General features: G+C 42.0%; 1 protein-coding gene across 1 annotated transcript in view; it reads right to left on the minus strand.

Moving 5' to 3' along the window:
• SLC9A4 (solute carrier family 9 member A4) overlaps positions 1 to 9,500 on the minus strand; it is a 56,941-nt gene that overhangs the window by 7,995 nt on the left and 39,446 nt on the right. Inside the window, exons 9-11 of the mRNA XM_012555754.1 lie at positions 7,262 to 7,358; positions 1,138 to 1,269; positions 285 to 378 (exon numbers count right to left, since the gene is read on the minus strand). Of these exons, the coding sequence (XP_012411208.1) occupies positions 285 to 378; positions 1,138 to 1,269; positions 7,262 to 7,358 (323 nt within the window). The remainder of the gene's footprint in view (positions 1 to 284; positions 379 to 1,137; positions 1,270 to 7,261; positions 7,359 to 9,500) is intronic.

The following is a 9,500-nucleotide window of genomic DNA, read 5'->3' on the forward strand; positions in this document are numbered from 1 at the left end:
TTTCTGTAAGGCCCATGAGCTAAGAATGGTTTTTACATTTTTAAATGGTTGAAAAAATTAAAAAGACGGATACTATTTCATAACAAATTCAAATTATGTAAAATTCAAATTCCACAAATAAAGTTTTGCATTTCATCAATAATTTCTTTTTTCATATTATTAAGCACCTACATACTGTCCTTGATTTTGCCTTTTGGTCTGCAAACCGTAAAACAGTCACTCTCTGACTCTTTATAGGAAAAATTACCGACCTCTACTCTAAGCGGATGAAGCATGCAGGTTACCTGTGAATTCAGCGAGCCTTGCATCTCTTCTTGCTGACGCTGACTGAGGAGCGCTGTAAGGGAAGGAGAGGTAGCGGATGTTTTTGGTGCCAGCCTGCAGGCAACAAGTAGAAATAAAAGGCAGAATTAAGATTCACATGGCAAATAAAGTGAAGAGTCCTGACCTATACCGAGGTATTCTGTTTGGATTCCTGGTCTGCAGAGTGTTCCAGCCTGCAAAGTGTATTTCCTTTCCCTCTCATAATAAAATGGACCATTATGAATCTCTGAAACATATTCCTGGAACCTCACTGAGCTTAGGACAAGATTAGGGTCTGCTCCAAACCCAACCTTCAGCTAGAAGTCCCGGTAATATTTGTTAGATATAACCTTAAATAGGAAGAGTCCAGACACACAGTGGGTGAAATGAAGGTGAGGCCTAAGTGTCTCAGCAAAAAGAAACCTCTCCTTGTATCTTCCTGGGAGACCAATGAACCTCCTACAGCTAGATGCACTGGTCCATGGACATTCTCCTGGAATGTTCAGTGTGGACACAATGGTGTCTGTCTCTGGACACAGAGCCCAGCAAGCATGTCCCAGTCACAGACCGGTTCTGGAGGGCAGTTCACTGCTGTGTACCCCATGGGCAGATGCCTCGGGTTCCTACCACCAAGACCCAGAGAAAGAGAGAAGGACGTTGCCTTGGTGTACTGCAGCCTCTTACTTTTGTGTTTCTCTGGCAACTAGGTGTTATTTATTTTTAATATCGATGGAATTTCACCCGAGGAAGCCCTGTACAGGACAAGCCCGGTTATCAGGCGGTAAATGTTTGCTAAGGAAAGGAATGTCTCCAGTCAACAGCGCCAACCAGTACCGGCTTTCCCCACGGCAGGCTGTGGCCTTTCCTCATGCTCTCTCGTAGGGTGTTCTGGCGGCGGATCAGAATCTCTTTCGCCTGCTTCTCACTTGATTGGGGTTTGAGGTTATATTTGTTGTAAGACAGGGTCTGCAGAGAGAATGGAATGGCAAATACTTAAGGACATCTCCAGCGCAAAGTTCAGCCTCAAGAGGTTGCTGAAAAATCCCAAACCAAAGAATATTAGAGCAGAAAGGCACATTGGAGGTTCTCTGGATCAAGTGCCTCAGAGTAGAGACGAGCAAGCTACGGCCAGAGAGGAAAAGTACGTGACCAAGGTCACCCACTCCCGGGGCACAGCTGTGTTTGGAACCTCTGCCTCTGACTTCCAGAAACCAGGGAAGGCGCTTTCCCCGGTTTTGTCTCTCTACTATCCTGTAGCCCCCCACTAAGGTACCCACAAACTGGCTGCCCCACAGACACATTTTCTCTCCCAGGTCATGTTTTCTATGCTAGAACATTGGTTCACAGACTTTTAGCTTTAATGGATCAGGAAAATATTTTGTGAATTCCCACAAGGTTACCATTTTTTTTTTATTTTGCCATTGAAGGACACTAAAAAATAGCTACCAAGTACTATCACCATCACCATCAATTCAAACGGGAAGAGTCTTTCAAGCAAAATAGTTTGTTGTTGTTATTAGGTGACGTTGAGTCGATTATAACTCATCACCACCCCGTGTGCAACAGAACGAAACACTGCTTGGTCCTGGGCCATCCTCACAATCGTTGCTATGTTTGAACCCATTGTTGCAGCCATTGTGTCAATCCATCTCGTTGAGGGTCTTCCTCTTTTTTGCTGACCCTCTACTTTACCAAGTACAATGTCCTTCTCCAGAGACTGGTCCCTCCTGCTAACATGTCCAAAGCATGTGAGACAAAGTGTCACCATCCTTGCTTCTAAGCAGCATTGTGTCTGTACTTCTTACAAGACAGATTTGTCCATTCTTGGGGCAGTTCACAGTATATTCAACATTCTTTGCCAACACCGTAATTCAGAGGCATCAGTTCTTCTTCGGTTTTCCTTGTTCGTTGTCCAGCTTTAGCATGCATATGAGGCGATTGAGAGCACCATGACTTGGGTCAGGCGCACCTTAGTCCTCAAGGTAATATCTTTACTTTCTAACACTTTAAAGAGGTCTTTTGCAGCTGATTTGCCCAATGCAACACGTTTGTAATAAATAAAATAGTAGGAAGGACATAATCTTAGATAAGGAACTATCTTTTAAAATAAGTAAGTTTAAGTTTATGAAAAAATTTTTTTCCTCGTCTTTACCCCAGACTTTGTGGGGTGGAAACTTGTCATGGACCATGGACTAACACTGGTTCTCAGATAGGTGTCTGCAAAGCACTTAACCAGAAATTTTTTAGCCCTCTTGCTCACTCAAGGTTCACCAGTGTGAATGCTCCATTTTCTTGGGGTCACTTAGGTCACACATTGTGTACACCGCTAAACCCCAAAGTCTCATTGGAATAATAGGTGATAGGGAGGCGTTATCCATCCCAGTTAATGATTGTTTTGACAAAGATATTCAGTTCAATAGCAATGTAACAATGCTTACTTAGCACCTATTATGTGGAGCCCTGGTGGCACAGTGGTTAAGAGCTTGGCTGCTAACCAAAAGGTGGGCAGTTCAAGTCCACCAGCTGCTCCCTGGAAACCCTATAGAGCAGTGCTACTCTGTCCTTTGGGTCACCATGAGTCAGAATTAACTAGACAGCAATGGCTTTTGGCAATGGGTATGTGCTAGGTAAGGAGCCCTGGTGGCACACTGGTTAAGCGTGCTTGGCTGCTAACTGAAAGGTCAGTGGTTCGAAGCCACCGGCTGCTTCGAGGGAGAAAGATGCAGCGGTTGGCTTCCATAATGATTTACGTCCTTGGAAACCCTGTAGGGGCAGTTCTACTCTGTCCTATAGGGATGCTGTGAGTCAGAATGGACTGGACGGCAAACAACAACGAGAAGTGCCAGATGCTGTTGTATGCACAGAATTAAAAAGCAATGAATGTTAGAATTCTGGTCTTCAGAAAGTTTATAGTCTATTAGAGGAGTCAAAAAAATAAGCTTATTATGTTGTATGTTGAGGTAAATGATAAAGTATTGGAGTATGCAAGGAGCTATAAGAATATAGAAAAAAGAGCCCTTAATTCAGTCTTAGAGTGGGAAAGGTTTATTTTACTGAGCTGAATCTTGAAAGACAAGTGAGTGTCATCCAGGGAACAAATTCCACGAAGAGGGAGCACATGAGCTAAGACATGAATCTGTGAAACTCCCGAATGGGTGCAGGGGGTTTTAGCAGGGGACAATGGAGCAGAGCTGGGAATTTATTTGTTATCACAGGAGAATGAAGCCCATTTCAAAATGTGGAGAGAGATGAGAGTAGACAGGCAAGGAGGGGCCAGAGGCCAGGCCACAAACAACCTACAAAAAGTAGAGACGCCATTCTCAAGGCCAGGGTGCTCTTTGGTGGAGACACACACTCCAAGAAGTGCCACAAGATGATCCACGGGGCGAGGAAAGAAAATATTAATACTTCTATTATTATTTTGTTTGTTTTTATCCAAAAAGCAAGAATGAGAGTAAACTTTATTAGTGCTTAATCTATAGACGTATAATGGGGCCTTCAGTTGGTCCATGCATGAGTTGGTCAAGGCTCCCATCAGAACAGAAAAGGTTGTTTACAACAAGGAGGGGTTGGCAATGGTGTCCTCATTTGTTTCATTTGCTTTCCATTTATTGTTTGTGTTTCAGTTTATCTGCATGCACTTCAGTGTATCTGTGACCATTAAAATCAAACCAAACCCATTGCCTTTGAGTTGATTCTGACTCGTAGTGACCCTACAGGACAGAGTAGAACTGCCCCACAGGGTTTCCAAGGAGCTGCTTGGTGAATTTGAATGGCCGACCTTTTGTTTAGCAGCCCGAGCGCTTAACCACTGGGCTACCAGGGCTCCTTTGTGACCATTATTACCTATTAAATAAAATAACTCTCACAAAATAGAAAATTATTTTAAAATATTCCCATAAAGAAGTCATAGGTCAAAGGCCAAGGAAACAATGAGAAAGTGACAAAGCTGATCTTTTCCTTCTCTTGACAGGAACTCTTGACCAGCCACTTTACAGAGTAAAACTAATGATAAATTAACAGATCTGACAAGAATTCAGCTATATGTGTATATATACACATATATATGTACATAAAAGGAATTTGAAAGATAGTTTGAAATGTGGATTCTTATCCACCATCATTAACAATGGACCTTAACCTAAATGCATTTTATGAACTGAGATATCAAATAATACAATATGATGCTATCACGAAAAATATTTAAAATTAAGAGACAAACCTTTACAATTTTTATCATTGTTAAAATCATAGAAAACTGAATTCAGTGTGTGTGCGTGTGTGTGTGTGTGTGTGTGTGTGTGTGTGTGTGTGTGTATTGAAGGGATTTCATACACCTAGACTTGGAAAGAGTTTGTGATTTAAGGAAGATGTGGACATTAGGGCCTTCTACTTTGCCTCACACTGAATTACCCATGTACTTATCTATTTTACCTATCTCTAGGGAGCACAGTAGATGCTGGCTATACACACCTTTCTTCTCTCTTCTCCCTCTACTTCCACTGTTTAATGAAGAAGTTAGTGATTATGCTAAGCCTCTATTTCCCACTAAACCCTGAGTTCTACGGGAGACAGAACTTTATCTGTCTTATTCAGTGTAGTGTTCCTAACGCCTGACACATTCTAAATACGCATTGAATATTTGGTGAAGGGAATGAAAATTTGATAAATTGTCTTCTTCTTTTGAAAGTAAGTAGACATTTTGAGAGTGACCTGATCATTTAAGCTACCCCAAGGATCACGCATCAATTTTTGACCCATCTTCATGGCCTGGGCTGAAGCCAGTTTCTTCACTTTTAAGCCTAGAAAGAGTGTTTCTCAATCTCCATTCCCGCTGTGTTCCAGAACAGCTACCTCTGTGGTTGTCCCACTGAGAAGCAGAATCCAGAACATGCCCTACCCTTCGGAGGTTAGTCCCTCAAACTCCCCACCAAAGAAGGTCCTAGACTGGACTTGCTGAGAGGACGGGACTTCAATCAGGAGTGGCCGGAGTCCTCCCATGTGCCACAGACACAGCGTATCCAGCTCAGTTTTAGGATTCAACTGCATAGTAGTATCACCCAGCGTCAAACCCTGCACTCATCCTGGCACTGCCAAGAAGTGACTGCTAACTCCCAAGGTGGTGTCTTCCAGAATGTGGACAGTGAGAAAATGCCCCAACAGCCAACCCTGTACTGTGGGAGGCTAGTGACCTAGCACTCAGGCTGAAGGACCTCCAATATGTAGATTGTCCACTGGAAAGAAAGCAAATGAATATTGTCCTGGGTTACATCATTACATAAATTTTACCTTCAAGAAGGCAGGTAGACCATGATGGATGTGAGGAGTCATGTGACCTTTGTAAAAGATAGGATTAGAAATGAAAGAAAGTAAGGGAAGGATTGGGGAGCTTCATTCTCTTAAACAGTGGAGGCATAAAGCCATTTCAGAGGCTGTAACTCCCCTCTGTTTATTTAGTTTTCCTCATTTGACTCCCCATGGTAGCCAGCAATAAAATCCTTAAAAGTGGTCTATGTGCTTAAATGTGGGGGCAACAAAGAAGTCAGATGCTGAACAGCTTAGAAGGGAGAGCTCCTGAGGATAGACTGAGTAGACACACCTGTAAAAGAAGAAGAAAGTTGGCTGCTGGGTACCTGAGACAAAGGAATAAAATAGAGAATAGGAAGTGTGCCTTGTTTTAGACTGGATTGGAGTCTGGAGATCCCCATTTCCATTTCTGTACCTCTCCCCAAATTTGACCTCCAACAGCATGGGGAAAAGGCTGAGTACCAGGCACCCTTTGCCTCTTGGCCTTCCTCACCAAGCTACTGGCATTCTTCAAACCAGGAAGTTCTTATCTACTTATTTACGGCAGAATGTGATAGTCTTGCTGAAACAGTTTTACTTGGAATGACTTGAAAGCTGTGGAATTTACTCTAAGCATGACTGATGCTGACCCATATTCTTTCAGCTGGTAGAGAGCTTTTTCACTGACACATTCTCCTTAATCATTGACTTTTCTGAAACAAGAAGACGGAAAACATTCACCTTCGTTGGATTATGTAAGTCTGGAGTCATGGAAAGAATACTGGTTGGTGGTTGGAAGATCTAAGTTCTTAACCTGAATTTGTTTTGTGACAAACAGTGAGATAACCAACTTCCCTAACTTCAGCATTTTTGACCTCAAAAGGAGGAGCTGTGACTAGAAGATTTTTGTGTCCCATCAAGGCTATGATCTAAGACACAGTCACAAAAGCCAAGGCCCTCACAATAAATTAACTTATCATCATACTCAAGCATTGTGATGGACAATTTAATTCTTAGACTTGAAAAAATTCCTTATTAGAGGACGTAAGTTTAAATTTCATTTGACAAAGTCAAAGTTCCGGAAGGACTCACATGTTGCCCCTAGAAATGTTCTTTCTATGCACTTTGGAACAGTTTCCAAGTGCTAGACTTCGTACCTATTTGTTTTTAATAGGTATGAAAGTCCAGTCCAAAATTAAAAAATAACATGCCTACTGTGTCTCCTTTTACTCAAGCTTTAAGACTTGTAGTTTCAATATTCTAATCTAACCCATCTCAATTTTCTAAACTCTATCATAGTCGGTAACTTTGAGGCAACTTGACTGTCCTTAGCGTCCTGGTGCCATCTTTTTTCTGTAGTGTTGGTGAATGAGCCTCTCCACTTGTCTGTGTCTGGAGGGGGAGGGAGACCTGCTGGTCTGGAAAGCACAACTGCAGAGCTAGGGCAGCCTGACCCCTACAGCCAACAACTGGATTTGCATCTTCTGTATACCACAGGTTCCAATTTTTTTAGCAGAAAGACAACAATTAAGTTTCTGTTCTCCAAACTAAGCAGAGAGAAATTGTCCAGCAACAAGGCTGCGTTAGAGAGGATAATGTGAACAAGAACTGATTCCTGAAGGACTAGTTCCAAGAATAGGCAATAGGGACACTGCAAGTGGTTCATACAGACCCTTTGTCGAACTCGGTACAGGTTCCGTGTCAGAATGTCCCTCATGGACGCCACGTCTTCAGGGGAAAGTCTTGTGGTTCCTTGTATCCTCTGAGTCCTGCAAACATCATTGGAAGGAATCCAGGCATTATTCTTCCATTTTACCAAGAGGTGTTGAAATCAAAAGTTCCCAAACACCCCGTCTTTGCAAAATGCTTCTTATTGTTTTAATGATTATAAAATTGTATCAATTTATTAAAATGAAAATTAATTACTTGTTTAATTATTAAATGACTTGAAAGTCATGTGAAATGGACCATTTTCACCGTGAAAGCCAGTCGAAGCTTCGAGACACTGGGCACTTGGTGTGAGACTCTGCGCATTGCTGCAGCACTTGACTACCTCCACACACTTCCTTCCCCGTGAGCCCCTGCTAAGGTGTTCAAACACCAGGTCATGCATAGGTTAGCAGTCCGTGCACAATTGTCCTCTGGAACTTCAGAGTCATGGTATTGCTATGTCCAGAATTCTCATGTGACAAATGTATTTGATTTCAATCTAGTGGCAGCATTTTGTAAACAAAAAAACTTCTTGTAACATGAATAATATTTATTCACTGTAGAAAATAAGAACAAAAAAGAGATTTTAATACTATCAAGGAGCCCTGGTGGGGCAGTGGTTAAGTGCTCAACTGCCAACCCAAAGGTCTGCAGTTTGAACCCACCAGCTGCTCCGAGGGAGAAAGATGTGGAGGTCTGCTCCCGTAAAGATCACAGCCTTGGAAACACTGTGTGGCAGTTCTACTCTGCCCTATTGGGATGCTATGAGTCAGACTCAACTCGACGGCAATGGGTTTGGTTTGTTTTTTTAATACTATCACTTCTATTAATCTCTTGGTATAAATCCTTTCAGAGTTTTCGTCTTTTTTTCCCCCTCAAGTGGCAGCACTTCAGAGGGCAGAATTGAACTGATGGATTTAATATCTGTTTGCAAAAGTTCTTTGGATAATGATCACAGAGGTAAATAATCATTAGTTTCAACATAGGCCACCTTTAAGTATATTTTTCCAAACATTAGTAGCAATATGGCCATAAATAGCAAGCAAATGTTGAAAGTAATGTACGATTTGTGAAAGATTTTTAAGGGCATGGATACTGGATACCAAGGTAAGTCTGGATTTTATTTAGCAATGCTATTTGTAGACTTGTCTTGGAAGAAGTACAACCAGAATGCTCCTTAGAAGCAAGGATGGCGAGACTACGTCTCACATACTTTGGACATGTTATCAGGAGGGATCAGTCCCTGGAGAAGGACATCATGCTTGGTAAAGTACAGGGTCAGTGAAAAAGAGAAAGACCCTCAAAGAGCTGGATTGATACAGTGGCTGCAACAATGGGCTCAAGCATAACAATTGTGGGCATGGCACGGGACCGTACAGCATTTCGTTCTGCAGTACACAGGGTCGCTATGAGTCGGAACCGACTCGACGGCATCTAACAGCAACATCTGTAGACTGACTACTGCCCCTTCTACAAAATTATTGAAATCAGATTTCCCATATCTCAGAGCTACACAAGTCATTTCTTTTAAAATTCGGTTACCACCCTTGGTGATCTAAATATTATTATTAGGGCATTTCAACCTAGCTGTTTAAACGTCCTTCAAATAACATGTATTCTGATTTAGATACACCCCCTACCTCAGTCCTCCCCCACACGCAATCTGAACACCTCCCTCTAGTTAGGGTGAGAGTATTCTATGGCTAAGCAGAAACTGCTGCTAGTCCAACAGTTATATTCTCTGTGTTTATAATAAAACAATCGAGTAGGAAAAACCCTGTAGGGAAAGTTGATATAACAGGAGATCTAACTTAGCCCTTTCCCTGGTTTATAATTGGCGACTTTGGGAAGGAACAGATTTAATTACTTCTGGCTGCTGGCCGGAATGAATACTACAGGAATTCCAAAGGCATCATCTCTTACTAATCCACAGTAAGAAGCCACAGCATAAAATCCCACAGAGGAATGATTAAGGAAGGCAAGGTGAAACCTGGAGTTCTCCACAGGTCCCTTCATTAACAGAATCATCTCCGAAATGCTGGTATCATGAGCACAGGAAAGATAGACTCCTCAGAAAAACTGAATTGCTAATAATCCCTAGGTCACAAAATTATAAATTAAAGGAATCTTGTCACTGGAACACTCAGGACAAGGAAATCTCTGTCTTTAAATAAAAATTCTGTGATAATTTTATGGCTACT

This window comes from Trichechus manatus, unplaced genomic scaffold (assembly GCF_000243295.1).
Source record: "Trichechus manatus latirostris isolate Lorelei unplaced genomic scaffold, TriManLat1.0 scaffold00004, whole genome shotgun sequence".
NCBI classification, from domain to species: domain Eukaryota; kingdom Metazoa; phylum Chordata; class Mammalia; order Sirenia; family Trichechidae; genus Trichechus; species Trichechus manatus.